The sequence below is a fragment of the Ceratotherium simum genome, chromosome 26 (assembly GCF_057802395.1).
Source record: "Ceratotherium simum simum isolate JZ-2026a chromosome 26, ASM5780239v1, whole genome shotgun sequence".
Classification (NCBI taxonomy): Eukaryota; Metazoa; Chordata; class Mammalia; order Perissodactyla; family Rhinocerotidae; genus Ceratotherium; species Ceratotherium simum.
Window position 1 is genome coordinate 18,381,743 of NC_141925.1, and position 26,070 is coordinate 18,407,812.

The 26,070-nt window shown below is 43.0% G+C and overlaps 1 protein-coding gene across 4 annotated transcripts in view; it reads left to right on the top strand.

The window, feature by feature from the left end:
• DCUN1D3 (defective in cullin neddylation 1 domain containing 3) overlaps positions 1-20,723 on the top strand; it is a 36,870-nt gene extending 16,147 nt beyond the window's left edge. For 3 of the 4 annotated variants that reach the window (XM_004442952.3, XM_014797208.2, XM_087417089.1), the window contains exons 2-3: positions 13,650-14,185; positions 15,445-20,723. In XM_004442952.3, the coding sequence (XP_004443009.1) occupies positions 13,755-14,185; positions 15,445-15,928 (915 nt within the window). In that variant the 5' untranslated portion in view covers positions 13,650-13,754 and the 3' untranslated portion in view covers positions 15,929-20,723. Of the gene's footprint in view, positions 1-5,429; positions 5,564-13,649; positions 14,186-15,444 lie in introns of all 4 variants that reach the window. The other variant, XM_014797207.2, reaches the window with a different exon arrangement.
• The last annotated feature ends 5,347 nt before the right edge of the window (positions 20,724-26,070 follow it).

Sequence of the window (26,070 nt, forward strand, 5' to 3'; positions counted from 1 at the left end):
CATGTGGTGGTGTGATCCCTGTCCCCAGCTACCAGCGCTTAAACTCGTAATTTTCAATGTATTGTGTTAAAACAAACTTCTAATTCTGGCTATTTTTCTTTTCAATTTTAGACCTAAAATTGGAAGCTCTATTTTTATAAAACACTCTCCTAGAAAAGTCACTGGTGTTGCTACCCCAAATATCATAACTGTGCCCGGGGGTGGGGAGAGCAAGAGCTGGCTGTTTCACATGGTTAAGCAGAATGTGTGGGCCTGCCAGCCAGCGGAGGTGGAATCTGCCCTTTGCTTTCTTGGCAAGTGCATCTGGCTTTGAAGGCCCTGATTAGGACTTTAGTTCTTGGTCTTTTCTTTCCGTCGTATGAGACATAGTCCATTGTCTCCAGTGGTTCTAAAGAGGTGGAGGACCTTAATAGTCCACATCTCTTACCCTGTTTGACAAGGTATGTGCTTCAGCTCTCAAAGTTAAAAGCCACTGTCTTCTAGCGAATTTTGGTAAATATGTGGAATAAGATATCTTAAGAAGTGTAAAACTGGCTGTGAGTCCTTTGTGTTCTGTAAGCTGTATTCAGAAAAACTACTGGCTTTTGCTCTTGCATCTCCAAACACCTTAAATGTGATGCCTTTGTTTATTAAGGTAGAGAAGAGGCAGGTCAAGGTGTTAAGGTAGAGAAGATTCAGGTCAAACCAGTGCCAGAAGGTTTTTTGCTGGAGTATACCCAACTGGCGAACCCTTGGAGCTTCCTAGAGTGCCGCGTGGATATGGCTTGAAAAACCCTCTGGACTCTCCCTTGCTGAAAGGAGAGGCGAGAGTGATTTCTGTTATTAATGTGCATTTTTTCCAAGGGACTGAGATGCAGGTCAAAAAGAGGCACGACAAGGTGAACAGCTCCCTATTTCAGCTTCCAATTTTGGCTTTTGCGGTGTTTGAGGTGAAAATTAGCTTGTGGAGTGAGGAGAAATGGAGCCGTATACTGGCTGGCTGAGAAGCTGTGTTTGTATCACATTATCTAAGAACTGATGAGGTAGGGAATAATTGGAATAATGAGAGAATTCCCTACTTTCTCTTCTCTCTGAAGGTAGTGGAGTGCTAAGAGGAGAGAGATCCAGGAGAAATTGGACCTTAGGAACCAGCTCTTGAGAGGTGAAATTAAGCTCTACATCCTTAGGGCTCAACTTCCTTGACCGTTGAGTAATTGGTATCATCATCATATAATTAAAATTGGTGTAAATAGCTACCATTTACTGAGTACTGACCATGTGCTAGGGACAGTGCTGAGTAGGTTGGACTCATCATTTATTCAATCATGAGTTAATACATTTAAAGTGCACAGACTAGTGCCTTGTACAGATGTGCTCAATAAACATCAGTGATTATTATTCATTCAGCAGATATTTATCAAACACTTGCTTCTATGACATAGCTTAGGTGCGCAGGACAAAGTAGTGAATAAGACAGATAAAATCCCTGCACTTACCTACTAGTAAGGGGAGCAGAGAATAAATAAGTCAACAAATAAGAATTTCAGAGAGTGGTATGTGCTGTGAAGAAATAAAATAGTGTGCTGGATCAGAGTGAGATGGCACTTTAGATTGGTTGGACAGGGAACATCTCAGCATTTGAACTGGGACCCATCTGACATGAGGAACCATTTATACTTCACAGTGACCCTCTGATTTTCCCAATTATCAAGTGAGGCACAGGGTGATTAGGTATGTGCTGGGGAGCAGATAGAGCTGGGCTGTACAAACCTAGTCATTCTGCATGCAAAGCGTGTCTTGTCCTTCCCATAAGGTGCAAGACTGTATTGGAGCAGCTGTAGGAGCTGGTAGGGAGCTCCCGTCCCTGAGTGACAGGAATGAATGTGGTTGCAGTGCAGGTAAAACCCTGATGCAGTTCAGCAAGTTGCATGTAATTTCATGGACCCCCTAATTGTTGGATGCAGATTTGAGTGTGAATATGAGTCTGTATATGTATACACAGTTTATTCTGGGGTCCAAAGCTGTCTTCAAATTTTCAAAGGTATTGATGACCAAAAGAGCTTATGGTGCTGCTGCTTTATCTTAGGATTTTCTCATATTGTTTTTTTTTTTTTTTTTTTTTAAATAGGGCCTACCTGCTAGGGCAGAGTTTTAATAGACAGCATTGCAATGGCCATTAGGTGGCGGCAATTTTAGCGTGTGGATCTGGGCAGGAAGTGGGCAGGAACTGGGCTCAAAACATCAGATGTCTTACTTTGCCAAACCTGTAATACCGTGATGCCAGCCGTCGGGTATAGAGCTCTATTTTTAATTTATCTACTTATCTTTACACATGTTAATATACCCTTTGGCTTCATGCCATATGAGCACACATTTGTGAAATAAGTAACTATTAAAAACAACAACAACAAAGTCCAAACGTTGGGGCCTCAAGTTTCAACCTGCAGGGAGTGTATTTCCAGTAAAGACACACAGACATGAGCATTTCCTGTCACCGTCTTCAAAACCTGAATACTTTCTAAATAGGCTCTTCAGTACTTGAAACCAAAGAGAAATTGTTTCAGTAATAGTAATTGAAACCAAGAGGGTAGCCAAGTTTTGGTCAGATCTGGTCTTTCAGTTTCATAGGATGTGGTGTAGATCAAATACCTGTTTCAGCTGGAAGATTGAGCATGTTATTATTGCACAGAGAGACTTCCGGGAGCTCTTGCCTTACAGCCTTTCACGTGGTGTTTGAGTGCTGGGAGGAGGTTCCTCCCTGGGAACATGAAGATAACAGAAAATGTATGCTCAATAAAATAAAGCAGCTGTAATTGCTCTGTGGCCAGTCTGCTTGAAGGAGGCCTAAGGTTGTAAAAATTGCAACTGGAACGATTCTTTTTGCTCGTTAGTCTTATCATCTTTCAAATAGTGTCCTAATGGTCCACCCAGTTCTAATGGAATTTTACAGTTTGCTCGAGTTTGGGATCATTGGTCCTGGTGTTCAGCTAAAGGTTCCCTTGATGTAATGGGTTGAAATTATGGCCTAGTAAGTTGGTCCCAGGCCATGAATCAGAACACCTAGGTATCAGATCTTCTCTTTCTTTGCTCTTTGAGTAGAAGAGATCTGAGTGACATAGCTGTGTGTTGGTAGGGACTCTTTCTGTTGTGACAGAAAACCTGACATTGGGCTTATGCAAAAGGGGAATTTATTGGCTCACATGACTGTGAAGTTCAGGCTTTGATCTGACTTCAGTATAATTGGATTCTGGATGCAAATAATGCTTCAGAACCCTTTGTCTCTTGGCAGTGATTTTATTCTTGGGTCCTATGTGCATTTGAGTTGAGACCCATCTGATAAGAAGGGACCATTTAATTCTCACAGTGACCCATTGATAGGCATTATTATTTTCCCTGGTGGCTCTTTCTGGTAAAATGACTATAACAGCTCCAACCTCCTGTGCATTCAGTGCTAAGATTCACTCTGTCTGGCTTAGGTCACCTGCATATCTCTGGCCCAGTCATTGAAGCTAGGGGCATGTGAGGCTTTGGTGGGCCTGAGTCACATAGTTCATTATGAGCCCCACCCAACTATATGGCCAAGAGTAAGGGAGAAGGATCTTCTAGTGAAAATTGAGTAATCACCTGATGAAGAGCCTGGATGCTGGGGTAGCAGACAAGTCTCTGCTACATGCAGTAATATCCTTGGATCCAGTCTGAAGCTAGAAAGCCCATATAAATAAGTCTGCAGACTAAATCCAGCCTATTAACCATTTCCAAGGGTCCCACAGTTCCATTTTGAACAAGGCTCTGGCTCCCTGGGAATATCATTGACTCGGGTTCTGGCTAGTCCATGGGCCAGACTCTTCTACTCCTGATGCTGAACCTGTCATAAGGGGACTGTTATTCATTAAACCTTAAGATGGGCATTAGCTTTTTTTTTTTTTTTTTTTTTTTGGGGGGTGGGGGAAGGTTGATTTTCTTTTGAAAGAATAAATTGGGGAAATTTAGATATAACTGAAAGATGTCCTTATGATTAATCTTTCTGCTCCCCCACCCCCTATCATTTAACAACACTGTCTTGAAATCCTTGGAGCCAGAATCATTGGATTTGTCAGCCTTTTTGATGTAATTTATAGTGAAGCAAGTGGTCTCTTTATTTACCTGTTTTCCATCCTCCTTTGGATATTATATTTTTCCTTAAATATTATATTTTGCCTTAAATATAATAGTGTGCGTTTGGTAAGGATTTTTTTTTTTTTAAAGAAATTGAATTAGTCAGCAAATATTACAAGATGATATTGGGAGAAATACATACTCCCAGTACAACTGCTGTTATGTAAGTTGACACTACATTTTTGGAATTCATATTGGATTATATCTATAATCTTTTTGTATATCTTTTGGTTCCAGTTACAGGAATTTATTCTCAGGAAATAATTATTAATGTGCTGAGTTTTAGCTATATGTTCTGTTTTTATCCCAGTATTGTTTATAATAGTGAACTATTAGAAGCAAGCTCAATATCCAACAAGAAGAGATTAAATTGACAAATTATGGTACCCCCATTCAATGGAAGACTTATCTGACTATTAACTATGTTTTAACAGTCTCAACCTTTTTGCACCCCCTCTGCAGTGCAGCACCAAATTTTTGACAGATGGAATAGTAGGCTATAAATAGTCGATGGGTTACAGTGAAATAGCTGGTGCGTTAGTGGTGATACCAGTATTATCATTGAATTGCTGCTCTTTTAAAAGCATTTTATGAGAGGAGAAGATTTATATGAAAGAGTGTTCAATGGAAAAGGCTGCAAGATAGAATTTCTGTATGACCCCAGTTTTGTTTACAAGTTCCATGTGCATAATATGTACATGCATGTATTTGTGTGTGTTGGCCGTATGTGCTCATATGAAAGACTAAAAGGATACACTCCAAAATACTAACTGTAGATGATGGGATACTAGGGGACTTGTTTTTCTTTATGCTTCTCTGTATTTTCTAAACTTTACAGAATAACTATGTAATACTTTTGAATTTGGCAGCAAGAAAGAAAGGCTTAGTGGCCTCACTTTTCTGACCGGTTTACTAATGTGGTTGAAAACAGATATTCTTTTATTGTACAGGTCTTTTTGTTTCCCTCTTCCTCTTCCCATCTACTGTGCATTAGCAGTCAGCTTCCATCATGGGCCTCTAGGAAAAAAAACTGATAAATCTGGCCTTAAGGGATTTGGATATTTTCTTTAAGAATTAGCAAACATTTAAGAGATAGATTAGTTACCACATGATGAATCTGAGGCCTACTTAGAGGAAATGTGGTTCTAGAAACCACGTCTATACATTTGTGGTCATTCAGGTGCCCCTTTAAGACATTTGGATGCAGTTATTTATTATCTTTATATATTGGGTTCCTTCCTCATCCATCTTTCAACTCATTTCACAATTTCCTTTTTTCCCTTTCTTTTACTTAGATGCAAAACCAAATCTCATCTCCAGTGAACTATTTTTCAGTCAGTTGCTGACTACTGAATTCCTCAGAAGGTGACTGAAAAGTGAACAGTTGATGTGGTAATTGGGTGTTTGACGACTAATCATTTACAATCAGGTAAACCTCCCGGGTGGCTGGCATCCATATGCTAACTGGAAGCAGGCATTCGGGCCTAATCAGTGGTTTGCCTTCAGTGGGGCCTAATGAGGCTGTTTTCTAAGGAAGAAAACAAGCTCCAAGCATAAAACGAGAGATGAAGAGTGTAGCAGGCATGCCATTTTTATTATGGTACCAAAGAGCACAACTCCAAGACAGCCATCTAGTTTTAAACAGGAACAGGAACTGAAAAAGCTGGTGCAGAAACGAAAAGAGTAGCCAACCTAGAAATCTAGTGCCCCTTAACGATGCCCGCTTTGCATGTAAGTGGGTAGTCAGACCTGTCCAGATCAATAGTGACAGCAAAAAATATTCTGGGTGTGGGTCAGTAAAATGATATGGCCCTTGTTTTGGTTATTTTGAGTCATATGGGATTAAACATGTAGCTCAACTGTGGAGCCCAGAGACCAAAAATGCTTCATTATTTGGTGTTTGGAAACTTTATAGTACATGGGTTTATTGGCTTGGTTGTATTTGGCAAGTAGTATTTGTTGTAGCCAGCCCACACTGGCTTCGGTCCTCAGGCTTCAACTGGATATATATTCTTATTAGTATATTTGAAATAATCAAGGTAAGGAACAGTAAGCACAGTTTGAAAAGAAAAATTACTTTGTGCAAAGCTGGCTGGTCTTAGTCATGTGACCTAAGATTGTTTTACGGAAGTATAACCAGTTGGTTTATTTTCTTTTAAAAATTTTTTCTCTTCCCTTCCTCTCTCCCTCTCTCCCTCTCTGCTTTCCTTCATCCCTCTTTTCTTTTCTTTTGGACTTTTGAGATTGGTTGATGTAGAATGTCATGTGTTCCTACCCAACCCTAACTGGAACTGCTGTCTTAGCTTGCTGCTGCAGTACATTTTAGGACAAAAAGTCTTTTAAAAGCATGAAAATAGCAGCAGACGGTCTCATTTGTTTTGGCAGAGGAAACAGCTTTCCTTCCCAATAGCTCTGGGTAAGACCTAATCTCCAAAGGTGATCTTGTAAGTTCCAAGTGACAGCAAACAACTCTGCATTTAAAGTACTCCTTCAATCTTTCCTCCTTATTATTTTTGCAAGTTTACTTTCTAGGAAGTAGTTTACAAATGGACACCACCCATTTCCCATCTTTTTCTCAAGTCGTTCTGCAGCTGCGAGGTGGGATCCAGGGGCTCTTGTGGTCTTGCTTTATCCCCCAGGGGGATGGCTTCTGCCAGTACAGCCGCTTCAGCCCCTGGCAGCTAGAGAAAAGCTTTCTGAGGAATTCATGTACTCATGTTCTCTGGCCTTTGGGTATATGGCATATATGGTAAGAAATAAAAACATGCACCCAACTAGCTCTACAAACTGTTTAGATGAAAGTTGGAATGATGGTTTTTTTATTGCTAATATGTAGAAACACTGGCATTTGTCAGTGACTTCTTGCTTCTGAATAGACTCTGGGTGGGAACAGAATGGGAGGGGTGCATTGGATCAGTCCTTTCTCCCCAGGAAGTCTCAGAGGAGATCTCAAGTGCCTTGCTGACACTGGGTTTTGGTGCCAGCATTTACCTTCTGTTTTTTAGCTCCTCATTTCACAAGGCTGTTCTTTGGGCCACAGGCTCTCCATCAGCAGCCAGTGCAGCATTCCTCTAAGTGGGCTTCCTGACCCAACCAGCTGCAGCAATGAGCCACCTTGCTCTGGTCTGTTTTTTTGTTTGTTTGTTTGTGAGGAAGATCAGCCCTGAGCTAACATCCATGCTAATCCTCCTCTTTTTGCTGAGGAAGACTGGCTCTGAGCTAACATCTGTTGCCAATCCTCCTCCCTTTTTTCCCCAAAGCCCCAGTAGATAGTTGTATGTCATAGTTGCACATCCTTCTAGTTGCTATATGTGGGACACGGCCTCAGCATGGCCAGAGAAGCCATGCGTCGGTGCACACCCAGGATCCGAACCCCGGCCGCCAGTAGCGGAGCGCGCGCACTTAACCACTAAGCCACGGGGCTGGCCCTGCTCTGGTCTGTTTTCCATATGTTAGGGCCTATTGCTGACCCTGCAGAGATCAAACTAAGATGACTGAGAGGGAAGGTTGCAAAAACTGTGTCATCTTTTTACCCCTTGTTCAAGTTGGAGTAGTCCTGCTCTCTCTCTCCTTTTGGACTTCTTATTTTCTCTTGACTCTGACAGGCTTGGGCAAGAAGTGTGAGAGCCATTCACTAAGGAGGCAAAGTGCCTGTCCTCAGAAGGCTTGCAAATTCAAAACTTCAGCCTCTTTAGATGCCAAAAAGAGAAGCTTGTCCCAGAATATTGGGCCTGGAAGGACTAGTCCATACCCCTCATTTTAATGTTGGGGTCACAGAAACTCAGAGAGGTTAAGTGACTTGTTCAAGGGCACACATTACTTAGGGAGATCCCAGAACAGAACTGAGGGCTACCTGGGAGTTTACTCCATTCATATTAACTCACTAGCTCTGGAGTATACTTAGGTGTTGATAATGTACCTTTTCTTCTTGGGCCATCATCATCTCCTTAGAGGAAGGGTATATGCTCGCACACGTCAGAGCAGAGAACAGTAGTGAGGCCGGTGATGCAGAACGGAGAGTGTAGAATCAGACTGCTTGGGTTTGAATCTTTTTTGCTTTATAGACTGGCTATATGACCTCAGAGCTAATCCATTAAACTCTATCTATTCAGTTTCCCCTTCTGTAAAATGAACATTATATTATCTTCCTCCTAGGGTTGTAGTGGGTTAAATGTGACAGTTCCTATCAATCCCCTCAATACATATAGGTAATTTAAAAGATATTGCTATAAATAAATGTTTTCAAATCACCTCTCAAACATGGACCAACCAGATTGGCACTTTGCCTCCTTCCTTTCCATTTCGTGCTTCCAGTCGTTTAATGACCATAACAAGACCCACCATCTCTATGAAACCTTCCCATGGGGTGGACTTTGGAGTCTGACAGATTGGTTTTATTTCCTAGTCCCACTGCTTAGTAGTTAAGAATACTCAGTTTCCTAATCTGTCAAAGCTCTGACAACCTAGGTTGTTGTGAGGTTTGAAGGTGGTGATGCATATGAAGCTTGTAGCCCCATGTTGCACAAATATATCAGTTGTTCTTCATCAATCCCTTCACCTTCTTTCCATAGCACTAGTTCACGCTCCTCTCTCCTTTTCCTGTCTACATTTGCACTCTTTCTTTGTGTGGTTTAGCCCTTCATGGTTGTTCTGTTCCATAAGAGGCAATTCTGTCTCAGCAGTAGATAGTAAGTCCTGGAAGACAGGGACTTGCCTGATTGTCACTTCATGGAACTGCCTAAGAGACAGAAGCAGCTTCCTGATCCCTCTTTGGAGCCAGAGCATCCACAGGGACTGCAGCCTCTGGGATTGCCTTTGGCCTAGCAATGCCAGCTCCAGGCCTGGGGCCAGGCAGGCAGCCAAGCCCATCCCCAGGAACAGCAGCCGGGGCTGGCACAGGGGAGGAGGGAGGCTGGAGGCTGATGTGCAGAGAGGGAGAGAGGGAGGGAGGCAGAAGCAATTGGAGCTGAGATTGAAGGAGAAAAGCTGGAGGCTGATCTTGGTCCAGCATAAGCTGAGCAGAGTTACTTTCTTCAGTCCTTCAGGTAAACCCGCAAAGTTATAACCACCTAGAAGTAGGTTTCCTGGGTTTGTGGGGTTTTTTTGTTTTGTTTCCTTTGTTTTTCTTCCTGCCTTTCCTTTCTCCCCACCCCTCCTTGTCCCTGGCTCCATTCAACTCATTTATGCCACTTAGCTGAAGCAGGAGAGCAGAGTCACTTATTTCGAGAACAGGAGAGCTGCTGTGGGCATCTGGGGAGTTCTGCATACCTGAATTGCCCCAGGAGAGCTGGACTGGCTCCTGAAAAGAGCACTGTTCTAGGCGAAGGGAGGCTTGATTCCGTCACCAACTTTGTGATAACAACAACAACTATAGTAAAGGCTAACACTTACTGAATACTTTCTGTGAGCAAGGTATTGGGCAGACATTTTATGTGGATTATCTCATTTACTCTGCCCACCAGTCGTTGAGGTACATCTGTCCCATTTTAAAGTTACATGCTGATGGTCACGCAGTTGGTGCCGTCACCGTGATTCAGATCCAGATTTGTCTGCTCCCAGAGCTCATCCTCTTAGTTACTCTGCTCCTGTTTCTTCCTTCCTGGATAGTTCCTTGACCTTGGTGTACCTCCATTTCTTTTACTATGAAATGTTGGTAATTACTTCACAGAGCTACATTTATATATAACTGTTATAATGTACTAACAAATACAAAGTGGTGTTCATTAATAGTGATGCTCTGGTAGTGATGAAATTTGGCTCTGGAGTGCCCAGATTGTGCTCAGGATGTCCACTTCAGAGAGGTGGCAGGAGGACCGGCTGAGGAGGCAGTTCCATTAAATGAGTAGCAAGCTAGAAATCGTGTCTTTCGCAAACCTACAGAGCTGGGACTAAGTGGAAAGGGGAAGTAGTCTGGAACTGCCTGGAAGCTTCCCCCAGGTTAGGGACAGGGAGTGACCAGCGATTCAAATTGTCCATAGGGCATAGCAAATACCCCAACTTGATTTTATTCAGGATCAATCACAAGGAAGTCTTATCGAGAACCTGATCCCCCAGGTATTTCTGGGCAGTGGTGCCTTTGAGCAGGGTCAGTGCTGGTGGTTCAAGAGAGTGTTTCTGAACAGGACCAAGTGCGTGACTCAAGGCAGGGGTAGGCATCTTGGCTCTGTCTGGGGAAGCTGAAGCCTGCAGCCCATTGTTCAGATGGGACAAGATGGGGCTTCCATCAGGCTAACTAGATACTCTTCGGCTGTTAATAATAATGATAGCTGCCATATCAGGTGTTTTCTGTGTGATGAGCAACGTGTGCCAGGTACCCTTTGTCTCCATTTCCTGCCTGAATCCTTACAACAGCTCTGTGAGGCAGATACCATTTTGCAGGTTGAGGAAATTCAGGTTTCGATCAGGGTCAAACAATAACCAGTGGCAGAGTTGGGCTTTAATTTCAGAGCTGGATCTTTTAACCATGCCAGTGGACTGAAACATCACAGGTTTAGGGCCTCTGGACTAATCCTACTCCCTACCTCTGGTGAGGCTGAGCCCAAGGGCATCTTGCCTACTTGGATCAGGTGGCAGGGCTTGCTGGGAGAGGGTAGTGGGTAGGGCACCCTTCTTGCACACTGGGTACAGACCATGTGTTGTTCTCTTTCCAGTGGGTGATGGTAAAACTCGTGCTCTGGGATTGCTGTGGACCCATCCGTTGGTGGGCCTTCCCTAGTTGCTCTGGTGTGGGTGAGCAGTCTAGCCTAGTGGTAAAGGTCATGGTTTCTCAAGCCAGACAAACCAGGTTCTGTTTAATTGATCTTGGGTAATTTACTTTGTGCCTCAGTTTCCCCATCTTTAAATGGGGTTGTGGTGAGGATATATGAGTTTTAATGTCCATAAAGTGCTTAGCATAGTGCCTGGCATGATATGAAGTGTTCAATAATTGATAACTGCTATTATTAGCTATTAGCCAATGGCTAGTGGGTCCAGGGAGACTCTCAACTTTAAAACATTTGATGTGCTGCCAGCCTGGGACACAGGGCTGGACACTGTGATTGAGGCTGGGGAAAGCTCGGGAGCAGAGCTGTTTTCCCAAGGAAAGAGGTAGACACGAAAGCAGGGAGCCCTTTGAGTAATCAGGGGGCTGTACTCACCATCAGATCTGAAAATCTTTTCTTCTGGCTTGAGATCACCACTCACTGCAACACTCAGCTGGAATGGGGGCATTTCAAAGAAAGGGACCAGAATGGAAGAAGGGATCCGACCTTCTGTCACTTGCTGATTGATCATCTGTCCAAATTGGTTTTCCCCTCCTTTTTCTCATCTGCTGGCCATGTTAAAAGCCTTCAGGTGTCAGCTGGTTCTGCTGTGTCAGGTCATCAAAGATGCTTTTACATGGAGGGCCAGTTGGGTAAATGGGATTAGGGCCTCTTTGGGAGGCCCAGCTGTTCTGTCCCTACCTGAAGGCCTTGGCGCCGGGATTTGGGGGAAGCTGGTATAATGAAGCATCTGCCTGGTGGGGGCAGGGGTTAGTGGCCTGGGGTAGGTGGGTCAGATAGAGGCCAGGAAATCCTCTTATCCTGCTAGGTACCTGGGCCTCCCTCAGCAGCAGGAGCTGAGCAGCAAACCCTGGTGAGTCAGCATGCCTGGGAATTAGTTGTCAGTCTGTGAGCATGTGGGGTTTGTGTAAGTTTGGGCCTTTTGTTTCCTTCAGCACTCTGGTCTTTAGAAACACAAATCTGGAGACCAGACCCTCCACATGGTATTACAGTCCTGCTTGTTTTGAGAGAATTCAGCTCGAACAGTTGCTTCCGTTGTATGCTGGTCTGCCCAGAATTAACTCTTTGCCTGTTAAAATTTTAATAGGTTGTGCTTACGGCTTACTAGCTGTACTCTTAAAGCATAAAAAGACAGAAGAAACTTACTTGGGTCTGTCATTTTCCACACCAAAAACCCTTGTAAGGGTTTCAGGGTGTTTTTGAAGCCTAAGTGAAACTGCAAGCCTTGAGGGCATGTGTAGACATGTCTCTGTCATTTATTCTCTGAGTGTGGAAAAATGGGACACACCCTGATACCATGCATCTCACTAACTACAGGGATGCTTCTGGTCTTCGGTTTAAACTTGTACACTCAGAACTTAGCCTAGAATTCCTTTTGAAGATAACTCCACATTTATCCAGGCTCTATTTCGAGGGAGCTAAAGTTCTTTAGGTAAAGTTTAAAGCTCCAACATTCCATAAAAAGCACCCTTCTCCCCACCGCCAGTCTCCTAAGAGCTTTGAATTTGGATCATGAAGGTCCATGAAAGCTCCCTAGAGCTGGAGGGGCGTGGGACTGACATTGATTTGGTCTGCTTCCCCTACTATACTTCTGGCTCCTGGTCTAAATTTCTGTTAACATTGTAGTTTCAGTCGTTATTATAGCAGATGGCAGAATTTTACAGGTATTAAATTGTAGATGGATCTTCTAGTGGACTAGCTGAAGGTAAGAATAAGAGTCCTGAGTAGACAGAGTCTTCAGAGAAATCACCTCACCCCTGACAGAAATTTCTAGCAATTCTTTAAAAAACACTTTAATTATATAAGTAATAAATAAACCACCATGACAAGTTTGTTATGTAACAGTGCAGACTTTTCTTTTTCATCCAGTAATTATCCTACCATTTAGAGGTTGTATTTGGGTAAATCAGCCCTTCTTTTAAAGTAGACACACCCTCGTGGAGGACCGAGCCTGCAGGCCCTGTAGGACATTCATGTTTAGTGTGAACTTGGCTTGCATTTCTACATACAGCCTTGCAGAGGACCTGAGGGGGGAGAACAAGAAGCTTGGGGACTGGGAACCTTGGCATGGAGTATAGGCTTGGTGGATGGCTCCTATGGATGGGCAGAGGAAGGATGGAGCAAGGGTATTTCACCTACTGTGTGGGAGAGTCCCAGAAAGGAATTTGAAAAGATCAGAGACAAATTTTACTTTGCTATTTGGCTAGGACTCTACTTGTAGTCTTGACTCGGCAAATCCTTTACCTCATCTTAGGCTATTATGAAACTGTATAGTTGTCTTGGTTGTGGCCACCCCTTCTCCCTACTCAACCTACTTAAACAGAAAATCTGAGGTTTTTGACATTAGCGACTAGAAGATGACTCTTATTTGCACCTTCTGGCTTAACCCAGGTCCAAATAATTTTCTTATGTAATGGCAAGTTGGCAAGACAGATTTCCTTTGGAATACTTCTGGCAAAACTGTAGTCTTCCTTGATGCATTCTGCACATGAATCAACCTCTTTGTAATCTATGTTACCTTAAGAATTTTAGGAATTTTCCATATTTGTTCTCCATATGTGCCCTAGCCACTGCATTTCCAAAGTGAAGGTATTAGAGCTGGCTTACAAGGGAGGTGGTGTAAACTCAGGGTATCTCCCTGGTTCATGGTTGGCTCACTGAAATACAGTGGTGTCCCAGTGCAGAGTCCCTAGAGAGGAGTTTACATACCCCGTCTCCCTTTCCAGTGGTGACTACTCTCTAATTTTCTTCCAGGTTGGCTGGCTCCTCTGGCTGATGGCATGTTGAGGCACATGGGCCAGTGGCAGCGAGGGCATCCAGTCCAGAGGGGGCCACTCTAGAGGCCAGGCCATCAGCACCATGGGCCAGTGTGTCACCAAGTGCAAGAATCCCTCATCAACCCTGGGCAGCAAGAATGGAGACCGTGACCCCAGCAGCAAGTCACACAGCAGGCGGGGTGCAGCCCACCGTGAGGAACAGCCACCAGCCTGTGGCAAGCCAAGTGGGGATATCCTTGTCAATGGGACCAAGAAGGCAGAGGCTGTCACTGAGGCCTGCCAACTGCCAACATCCTCGGGAGATGCTGGGAGGGAACCCAAGTCCAATGCCGAGGAGTCTTCCCTGCAGAGGTTGGAAGAACTGTTCAGGCGCTACAAGGACGAGCGGGAGGATGCAATTTTGGAAGAAGGCATGGAGCGCTTTTGCAATGACCTATGTGTTGACCCCACAGAATTTCGAGTGCTGCTCTTGGCTTGGAAGTTCCAGGCTGCTACCATGTGCAAATTCACCAGGTTAGTCACAAATACTTCATGTCACCAGGTGAGCAGAGGAGGAAAGAGAGCACCATTGGGCCGTGGTGCCCAGCTAGAATAGAACTGGGTTGGCTTCATAGGGTTTTGGGTAAGTCCTTTTTTCTTTTACTGACCAATTTCTCTAAAGCTATTCAGCCTCTGAATAACTGGACACCGACCATTTTTGCCTTAAGTTAAATGAGGAATAATCCATGTTGAGCCACATGGCAAAGGTGCTGCCCAGCCCCACTGCTGTTTCAGACCTTTATCTTTTCTCTTACTCTTTTACTTGTCAATTCACTCACTTCCTCACTTGATATTTATTGTACACCTATCATGTGCCAGGCTCTGTGAGTGCCAATGGGGTTATGCCTCTGTCACTGCATCAAGCTAGTTGCCCCTTCTACCTCTTCGCACGTTGCCCTCGGCCAGCCTCTTGTCCAATAAGGACAGCTGGCCCCAGTTATCAAGCAGTAGTTGTGCATACCATCATGGTCATGTGTCACTATCGAGGTTGTTTGTGGGGAGGACATGGCAGGGTTACCCCAAGGTGTGGTTTGCAGAGCACTAGGTTGTATATAAGAATTGACTTGAGAAACCCCCCCATATAATTTCTAGCCCCTGGATAGGTTACCTGACAGACCTCAGATGCCTTATATCTGCAGTGGATACAGCAGTCTCTGAGAAGATCAATGTGAGAAAATGTTGTAAGCTGAAAGTTTATATAGATGTTAAAAATACAGTTTTTGTTTTTTAATAATAGAACTTTGATCTCTGGTGGCAGAGTTACCCAGGTTCATCCAGAATCTTTGGCTACAAAAATCTCCCTTGGCAGTCACCAAAAATATTCCAAAAACAAATAATCCATAGAGAATCAAAAGGAAAGCAGGAGAACTTCCCATCTGGGAGGCGAGTCTGCAGCTTAATCACTATTGCAGAATGGGAGACAGGGCGCATGGAGCTGGAGACTTGAGTTTAGCTTTGGAAAGATGAATAAATGAATGAATGAACCATTATCAGCTGCCTGCCATGTGCCAGGCACTGTTAGAAGCAGTTGACATATTAACTTGTTTAGTCCTCACCAAAACCCTATAAAGGGTTTTGACAGATGAAGAAATAGGATTAATTAGCAGAGGAGCTGGAATTCAAATCCAGGCCATCCAGCCTCAAAGCCATGCTCTTAATTACTATACTACATTGCCTCTCAGTAAATGATATTGTTTACAATTATTAATTGTGCCCCCTCCTTCCTGTTGCAGGAAGGAGTTTTTTGATGGCTGCAAAGCAATAAGTGCAGACAGCATTGATGGGATCTGTGCCCGGTTCCCTAGCCTCTTAACAGAAGCCAAACAAGAGGATAAATTCAAGGATCTCTACCGGTTTACATTTCAGTTTGGCCTGGACTCTGAAGAAGGGCAGCGCTCACTGCATCGGGAAATAGCCATTGCCCTATGGAAACTAGTCTTTACCCAGAACAATCCTCCGGTATTGGACCAATGGCTAAACTTCCTAACAGAGAACCCCTCGGGGATCAAGGGCATCTCCCGGGACACTTGGAACATGTTCCTTAACTTCACTCAGGTGATTGGCCCTGACCTCAGCAACTACAGTGAAGATGAGGCCTGGCCAAGTCTATTTGATACCTTTGTGGAGTGGGAGATGGAGCGAAGGAAAAGAGAAGAGGAGAGGAGAGGTGCACTCAGCTCAGGGCCCGAGGGCTTGTGTCCCGAGGAGCAGACTTAGTGGCTCTGTCCCACGAGCAGCAGCAAGAATCTGCCTGCTGCCCTGCAGCCAACCGAGGAATTGGACCTTTCTGGAAATTACTGAAGATCCGGATATTTTCTACTTTACACCTTTCTCTGCCTTGTATCTGAAAGGGCTCTAAAATGCTGTATCATGTTTTAGGCACTTTCTTCACTTTTTGGTTATTTTGGTTATTTCTTTTTTGGGGGGAGTCCCCCAAAATATTTGAACCTGGCTACATGTTGTGTATCTTTTTTTTTAAGCCTTCAGATAGAATAGCCTGCCATTTCTTGCACAAATTAGATTTTTTTTGTGGGGGAGGGTGTAGGGCAGGGCAGGGGGAATGGGACAGTTAGGTTGAATTAACATTACAAAATAATACAGTGCCAGATCTCAGTTTTGCATATTCTGTTTTTCAGGGCAGGTCTGTACTGTGTGTAGTGCTGTTTACATGGTTGAATTTAGGTTGTAATAATTATTTTTAAAGATTTACACAGAGTTGAATAGCAGTGTTAACTGTTAACCACATTGCATTAATTCCCAGGCGAATTAAAGCTCTTGGAGAGCAAAGGCCAGCCAAGAGCATTTAGTCTGGTGACAACCCCCTTTTAAGCTAATTTATCCAAAACCCTTATTTTCCTCACTTCTTGCTCATTCCTTCTTTCACCTGTTGCATTTCGCATTGAGTTAATCCATCAACATGCTGCACCTGTCAGTCAAGTGAGCAGTTTTTTTTTTAGAACACGTACTGAGAACCACTTAAGCACTGAATGCAGAGAAAGCAGTGCTACCTCAGTTTTGCTGGAAGTAGACTTTGATAGTTTTCTTTCTTTGATGAATTTTCTGTATTTTCATGTTGTAAGTGGAAATACTTTTTTTTTTTTTTTTCATTTGCCTTGGAGCCAAAGTTTCTGTTCCTAGTGGTCGGAAAACTGTGCCTGCCGGCCAACTGACTTGAAGGAAAACTGTGGTATGGAGCTCTGCTTGAATTTTTTTTTTTTATGATTTGTTTGAATATCATCAGCTTACTTGTCTGGCAAGTGCAGAAGGCTGGGGCTGGCCTGAACTCTGCCAAACAAATATAGAAGTGTATTTAATAGTTAAACGTGTGCCCTTTCCCTTCTTGCTGCACCCATGTTGTCACTTAGCCCCCAGGAGTTATTTATTATCTTCTTTGTTAATGTCAGGCTCATTTGGGGTAAGGTGATGACTGTTTAGGTTTACATGACCCTCCTCTCCTTCTCCTACCCCCAAATATGTATATATACATATATAAGATATGTATATATTTTACCTATATAAAATATATATGTACACATATATGTATCTATATGCCTTTGTTTCTTTGCCTGCTAAAACTGGCCATAAAAGAGGGAGCTGCCTTCAATATATAAAGTATAAGAACAGTGCCAGGGAATCATAATGGAGGCTTTTGAATCTGAATTTGGACCATTTTCACTAAGAGAAGATGAATTTTCTCAGCCCTTTCCTCACAAGAGGGAGGAGCCCAGTTCCCCAGACTCCTCCACATGCTCGCTCCGTAAGGCCACCTTTGGCCAAACTGCCACACGAGAGCTGACTCTGGTCCTACCTGGTTTCAGTAGAGGGTCCTCTTGTTATTTTTCCATTAAAAAAATGTCCTCAAAAAAGTGTACTGGAAGAGTGGGTGGCAGGAACTTGTACAGTTCAGCTTCCAACACTTTGGAACAGATTGAAAAGGGAATCTTTTAAATAAAAACTTATAAAAATATTTATACTCTTGAGGTAGAGTTTGTCTATTAAACATTTGGAGTTTTCTCTCCTAACTACCCCCATTTCCCTCCCAGGTATATGTTTCTCAGCCTGGGCAGGAATTGCTTAGAGTTCCTTTATTAGTAGCCTTATGGCTCTGGGCTCCCATCTTTAGAAAGATTATTATTTAAGGAGTTTCTGCAGTCGATATTTTTCTGAAATTGACATTGACATAGGGAACATACTTGGAGTTTGATTTTTTTTTTAATCCAAACCTGACAGTTGCTCCTACTAGGGGGTGGAAGGGAAACTTGAAAATCATATACAGTAGGTTAGCAGTACTGCTGGAAAGCTGAAGAGGGTCTCAGGCCTGATGTCTAGCTTTGTTCTAGCCTAAGACACAAGATGCTTGTATAAAGAATTTCTAGGGGCCCTAGCAGGTTCTGTGGGCTCAACTGTAGTTGAGGTGCCCAGACTGAGGTCTTAAAGAGACCACCTTCTCATCCAACCAGTCTGCAACCCCGTTTTCCTGATTCTGAATTGGGTAGAGGTTGAATAAGGGAAAAGGCAGGCTGCTCCTAGCCAGGTAAGGCTCTTTCCGTCCCAGATCAGAAGGGTGTATGGAGAAAAGTGCAGAAGAGAGGGAGGCGTGGAGGATCCTGAGGACTCTGGAGGAACTGGATTCCTTCCTCAGCCTACAACAAGGCATTCCATGCATTAGGTGTACTACAGGGGGTGGATTTTGTTTTTTAATTAACTATTCAGCTTCCCTGCCCCCAACAAAAGAGCCATTTAAAAAATTATTTTTGGTTATATTTTTAATAATCTATTTGTTACAAAAATGCAAATGAGAAGCCAGAAAAGAGAACAGTCAGGGAGGGACTTACAGGTTCCTTTCAGGTTTGAGTCCTTGACGCAAGGAATTCAAGCTTCTGCAGTAGCTCTGGGCAAATGCTTGAGTTGCCCATGACCATAGGAAAAGCAGTTTTTCTGCAAAGGGATCCAAGGTGGGGTGTGTGTAGGGTTTGCAGTCATACTTCTGGGAAATGAAAGGTCCCTGTTCCTCTTAACCTAGAAATAGGTTTGCTGCTTAATGAGTGAGGAGTAATTGTGTGGAAGTGGCCAAATGCATGCCCCTCAGGTGAGCCGGTGCACCCTTCACTTTAACAATGTAACACCGGGTGGTGTGAAGAGGGGCAGGATGTGGATGCCATTTTGAAAATAGGCAAATATCTGAGGGTGACTACAACAAACAATGTGTGCCGGGAAACTGCTTGGTTTTTGGCAAATGGTTTTGTGAGCTTTCTGTGATGTTTCTTTAGCAATTTATTAGAAAGCTGTATGAGATGAAGTGTGGATTCACTGAATTGCTCTTTCGCCATCCCTGCGCAATATGAATGTATCATTCTTAACCCCACCTCGTGTAATGACACTTTGCTATGCTTCAGCTGATTGCCTCAGCAGTCCTCCCTCATCCTTGCCAGATATGCCCACATATGTGAGTTGCGTCCAAAACCCCATACTTACCCTTGTGATGGGAGAAGAAACATCTAGAGCTGGATGAAGGTCCAAATTTCAACCAAGCCCCCAAGCCCAAGGAAATCCTATTAAACTTCCCTAAGGAAGGCACAAACTAGCCTTCTTGGAAAGGAAGAAAGGATTAATCCACACAGTATTAGTCGGTCTTTGAAACAGTACTGATCTTCCAGGGGCTGGTGTCAAAATTCAGTCCTCAGTGTGGGAGCCTGCAGGGTGTGGGACTCCATAGTTCATGTGATGGCCTCATACACTATACTATGCCAAATGGTATTAAACACTGGTGGGAAATTACTGGGAAAAGGACTTGGGTCTAAAAGTTTAAAAACAAAAACATATCTGTATTTAGAACTGTTTGGTTTGCCACATTTAAAATAAAGTCTTCAATGCAGTGAAGCCCAAAGGTACACCCAATTATACACTTATAAGGGCTGGAAGGAAGCTGCTAGGTTTTGTTTTGTTTTAGTTGCCTGCTCTGCCATTTTTCTTGTGTCTCTAATGTTTGGTTAGTGATGACTTGAACATCTTGGTAACTGACAAAGGTCTTCCTTAGGGGACTCCAGCAGTATCTTGTTTAAACAGCTGAAAGGACTATTAAAAGTTATTAAAGTGTGTTAATTGGGACTCATTTGAGGGTGTGAGATAGTCATCCTCCTCTTACTCCACAATCTGTTTTCCGAATCATATGGAGAGGGTGGTCCTCATCCCCCCCACCCCCACCCCTTCAGAGTTTATTCCTATTGTAAACTGTAATTATAGCATATATCCAGTTTAACCTGGACTGGGACTGCATTTTAGTGAGGATCTGGTGTTTTTCCTTATTGAAAGACAAAATTGATGCTTGAGCACTGTTGCAGAAGCCAAGATGGTTCAAATAGCTTTGAGTAACCATCAGGTTCTGCTTCTGATTCAGGTGCTGGGGCATCACGTCCTCCCTATTCTTCTTGGAAACTCAGCCTGCTCTTCCAGATACCTACTACTTCTATCACCCATCTACTACTTTCAACACAAATCTTGGACATTGCCAAAGGAAGCCATTCAGCAGCTGCTGTGGTCCCCCCCGCCCACACACATTTATTCTGGGAGAAGTGTCTTCCCTCTGACCCTGGCCCCCAGCCCTGAGTCTGTGATTAATTGCCCTTACTTGTTGCACTAATGCGTATGATTCTAGGTTTCAAAGGGGGAATTTGAAGCAATAGGCAAATGGGGCTTGGATGAATTGGTCCTACAGATACCCTGCCTTAACCCACTGAGGTGATGTGTCTACTCCTCATGTGACCCTCCACCTTTGTGAATTCCTCTTGGTTTGTGACCACGGTGTCTGTTTCTTGAGGTTGTACAAACTTGTTGACAAAAGTAATACTTTCATTTGTATTCTCTGCACTGCTGCACTCTCCAAATAGCCCCTTGAATATTTTTATTAACTTGTTACACACATTTTTGTCTTTGTCTACATTCTTTCTTTCTTTAGATGTTTTTTTATTTGGAAGATTACCTGCTGTTGGATTTAATAAATTTGTTTACTTGACTATTGACAATTCTGCAACAACAACAACAAAATAGTGACTTTATTCTGGGGCAAGATTTACCCTGGCAGCCTATTCCAATGTGATATTGGAAAGCAGTTCCTATGCTTGGAAAACATGGAAGTTGACCTCCCACTCACCGAGCTTAATGGGCTTTGGGGTCCCAGTACTTGTAGGCAAAAAGCAAATGAGTCCTCACAGGGTCCCTACCTAGTCTTACCTTAGGCAACTGATGTGAATTCCCATGAGAAATAACAAAAAATGAATTTGAGCACTGTGCTAAACGGATGGCTCCCACATCTATCAGGTAGGCAGTGGTTAAGGCAAAGGAGATAAGCTGAAACTGTCAAGTGCTATTGCTGTGTGACCTTTGGCGAGTTAGTGAAATTCTGAGTTTTCTTTTGTCTGTAAAATCAAGAGACTGTTATTCCAGAGTGTTAGGATTTAAAAGAAAGTCTATAAAGCATCTAAGACATAAATTTAAGGTTCCAGAAGGATGTCAGGTGAGTAACTCAGGGACTCCAGAAGGGCGGGGGGGGGGGGGGTGGCATGGTCACACATGACCTTTCACAAGTCACTGCCCCTCTTAGGGGCTCAACGTCCCTCTGTGCCAAATTGGGGGGGTGGGGGGAGGCTTAGACTAATATCCTTGGTGGCTCTACCTGGCTCTTACATTCTAGAAGTCTGATTATGGTAGACCACTTCTGACCGTTGGTTTCCTTTCATTGTATTTTCTGTCTTGTTATTGTTCTGTTGGCGAGCCATCTCACTCACTCTGATGGAGGCCCTAATGGCCTTTCCCAAAGATTCCCAGCCTCATGCTGGTATCTCCTAAAAATAAGTACAGTGGTAGGATTAGCTGTGTTTTTATTTTTCTTTTCAGTTGGAAAGGCCTTGGGAGTCATAGCTACATCCTCTTTCTGGCTAGGGAGAGGGTTACAAGGTTTCCTCAGTGAACTGAAATTTTTTCTTTTCCTTATTACCAAGGTCAGCATCAGCTAGAGGCTGGAAGGAAATCTTAGGGGGTGACTTTTTTTTTTCGGGGGGGAGATCAGCCCTGAGCTAACATCCATGCTAATCCCCCTCTTTTTGCTGAGGAAGACCAGCCCTGAGCTAACATCTGTTGCCAATCCTCCTCCTTTTTTTCCCCCCCTTTTTCTCCCCAAAGCCCCAGTAGATGATAGTTGTATGTGGTAGTTGCACATCCTTCTAGTTGCTGTATGTGGGACGCAGCCTCAGCATGGCTGGACAAGCGGTGCATCCGTGTGCGCCCGGGATCTGAACCCGGGCTGCCAGTAGCAGAGCACACGCACTTAACTGCTAAGCCATGGGGCCGGCCCAGGGGGTGACTTTTTTTTTCTCACTTAAAAAGTATACCTCCAAAACATGTACTTATTCCCCAACTGGCTCTTGAACTTGTGTCTTCTGCACTTTGGCCCTTCTGAGTTATCGAGCCCAGCCAGGGCCTAACAAATAGAGATGTGAGGAAGAACAAATTGAACAACACTGGTTTGGGTGCTTGTATAGGGCCTGGAGCTATTCCAAGTGTTGTCACAGTGCTGTACAGATTATATAAGGCTAAAATCCAATTTTCAATTAGATGAGGGGCAAGCAACTTCTTCAGACAATTACCAGATGAGCTTAACTACATGTGGAATGGACTTCTTCTAGCAAGAAAGGTATACTGAAGGTAGTGCTGAGGGTCCGGAGGAGTAAAGAAGAGTCACCTCAGCATTGGCCTCTTGCCTCCTCTGAAATCCAGTTGTCCAAGCACATGGCGAGGTTGGCTATGCAAGTCATCCTCTAGCTCTGGGATTTGACCTAGATCCAATGGGTTAGTCTTCTTGGGAAGGAAAGGCAAGGGAGCCAGCCTAACCTCTCCATTTTCTCTCTTTTGCTGTGACTTCTGAGGATGTTCTGTCTCATGAAAGCCATAAGGCTCTTACCTGCGTTTAACATTCTTCCTACATATGTTCCAACCTTGATTTTCGTGCCTTAAGGGGTTGCTGAGAAAGTCCTAGTGGACTTTGGCAGCAATGCAGTCAGCAGCAAAGCCTCTAACTCTATAGTGTTTTGTAATCCATACTGATGAAGGGATTCTTTATGGGCCCTGGGGTTACTTGGGGTAGTGCTGCTGAAATTGCTAGTATATTAAAATATAAAGCTACAAAATAGTATAGTACTAGTGTAAGATAAGACAGAAGAAAACATGGACACATGTTCTTGTATACATGGACTTACATGATAAAGGAGGCATCCTCCTTTATTGGGTAAGTAAAGATAGATAATTGGGTAAAATCTATTTGGGGAAAAGTTACCATATGTCGAAATAAATTCCAGGAGGAATAAAGGTATAAGTGTAAAAATTAAATCATTAAACTATATTGATCTCTGGATCAATCAAGACTTTCTAAGTATAAAAGCAAATAGAAAAAATCATAAAATACAGGAACAAACTTCTAAAATTTACTACCTTGAAATAAAAACCAAACTAGAAACATTTTTGCAGTAATTGACAAATGGACACTAAACCCATACAGAGACCTTAAAAATTCAGTATGGAAAAGTACTTAACAACTGAAACAGGCAAAAGATGTCGACAACCCACTAAGAAAAACAATTGGCCAACAAGCTTCTGGAAAAACAGGTGCCAATCTAAAGGGTATTCAAATAAACAGAAATTAAACCTATAATGAAAAACATTTTTAACCTGTCAAATTGGCAAAGATTTGAAACAAATCCATGCTAGCAAACAAACACAGGGTAAAAACTTTTCCGGAATTAAACAAACTTTAAGTGTTCATATTATTTAACCCAGTAATTTCACTTTTAGGAATTTTTCCTCAAGAAATATTATTTGCCAATGATGTATGTGCAAGGATATAACTGGCAACAACTTCAATGTCAACAACAGGGCACTGTTTTAAAAATTGTGGCACACATCAACATGATAGAATATTATGCAGCCATTAAAAACTCTGCTTTTGAATAATGGAAAAAATATGATAGAAGATTGTAAAATAGTGGCAGTCATTGACTGTGAGTGGTGGGATTAGATGTGATTTTAACTTTTCTCGATTTTTCAAATTTCTATTAATGAGTTTCCTTTATAATAGGGAAGAGATTATTTATAAAAAGGGAGGCAAAAAGAAATGAAAACAAACATGGCAGAGTGTCCTGAACAACCCTACTACAGATGAGGAGGCCAGAAAGGTCAGAGTAATATGTTCAAAGCCTAAACCAAGAGTTTTCTAAAAACCCCTGGAGTTGCTTTTTCCCCCAAATGAGAAGTTGCTTCTTCAGCAGCTGCCTTGGCAGCTCTGCACTGGCTGCCTAGAAGGGTGTGGGAGGAAAAATGCACAAACGCACTTATGAATGGAATGTGTGTTTTGCAAGAGGCCAAGTTGGCAGCTTTGGCTTCCAAAAGGTGGGAGCATCAGCCGAAAGAACAGAGTGTGCACACTGAGGCCTGAGAGGCCTTATGGTCTGGGCTCATCTCTGCAGAGTTCTGGAGTTGGGGGCCCATGGGGAAACCTCCAGCCCCACCCATCCAGGAGAAGGAAATGGCTTTGGCTATTCCTAGGAGCAAAGGGAGTGCTCTTGGTACAGGGAGGCCTAATCTGCTCTGTAATCCTGCACTTGGAAGGTGATCCTCAGTAAAATGTCATTTATTGAACACTTAATATGTACCTTCCCTAATTTAATCTTCATAGCAACCTTATGAAGTAGGTACTAACGTCCCCATTTTAAAGGTGAAGAAACTGAGGCTCAGAGACAGAAAATAATTCATACACAGCCCCACTGTTCTGTCATTTTCCACAAACTGGATCTTTGAATTTTCACAATAATCCTTAAAAGTAGATAATTCCTCATTTTATATAGCTGTGGAAATGAACTCAAACAAGGTTAAGTGACTTGCCCAGGAGCAGAGCTGAAGTATCAACCCAGGCCTGTCTGTATCCAAAGGCAGACACTTATTTTGTCTCTCAGGACTGGAGTCTCAAGAGGTAAATAGCAGCTAAGCTCCCACAGCTTTGGAGCTCAGCTCAGCTGGGCTGGAAAAAATCCAGCAACACTGTCAGTTTCAAGATGTTCTCAGGGCCTTGCAGCTGAGGTTGGCAGGTTACCTGGGGAACTTTCCTCTTTACAAGGGAGCTTCAAGTTGCAGTGTCACAATCCCAAATCAATCTCCTCAGTTCTGGCTCCTGGTTCCCAACTTTCACACAGAGCCACATCTTATAGAAGTTACTTTTAAAGGTTTAAACACTGCCTCAAATGCCAGTGTTTAATTCTCTGCCAGAGAGTTAATTTTAAGTAGAATTATTTTTTTCTAATTATAAAAGCAATATATGCTGATTTTAAAACAAAAAACAGCCTAGACACAGAAAAGCATTTGGTAAAACCTTATCTGCGAATCCCACTTAGCCAGAGATAAATACTGTTAACATTTTGGCATACAGCTTTCCAGGTTTTGTTCCAAGCTTATGCATACCTTTTTCTACAAAAATGGACTCAAACTAAACATACTATTCTGTACCCCTCCAGGCTTCATACAACACATAATATACTGTGAATGTGTAATCTCATCTTACAACAATCCTATGAGATATGTACCACTATTATCCCAAGCACGGAGATGTTAAGTACTTAAGTTCACACAACTAATAAGTGGGAAAGCTGGAATTCAAAGTCAGGCAGTCTGGATCCAGAGGTCTACTGCTGCTTCTTGCAGATCTCTTTCACTAGAGATTTTATTTACACATGTGTGCATGCATACACACACATAATTTTTTTAAATGGCTACCCAGAATTCCATAGTAATAATCTGTGATATCTCCTCCATACATGTTTTTGTGAAACTATCCTGTTACCGTAGGATAATACTCTAGAATTGCTGGGTCCCAATGTATGGAGCAATTTACAAGGTTTTTTGGTATAATAATTGTATGCCAGATTTGTTCATCTTTTCTGGAGGGCAGCTAATATCGCTATCAGTTTTAGAATTGTGTATGCCTATGCCCATATGCCTATGTCCTTTCTAACACAGAATGTTAACAGTTTGAGAGCTGATTAAAAAGCAGAGCACTGGCTTTTACTGAAACTGAAGCTTCTAGTTCTAAGGGGCAGATCTGGTGTGATGGAGGCACCTATTGGTGAAGGGTGACACAGCAGTCTCACTCAAGGGAAGGAAGCATTCCTAAAAATGGAATGGGAAGAGGACTTCCAGTGTCGGTAAAAAGCTAAAAGAGTCGTCCACTCTCCTCTGTCTGGTGAACCTGCCAGATTTTTCACTTCAGCATATCTTTTTCCTTCAATTTTATAACAGCTGTCAATGCGAAAACAGTTTGC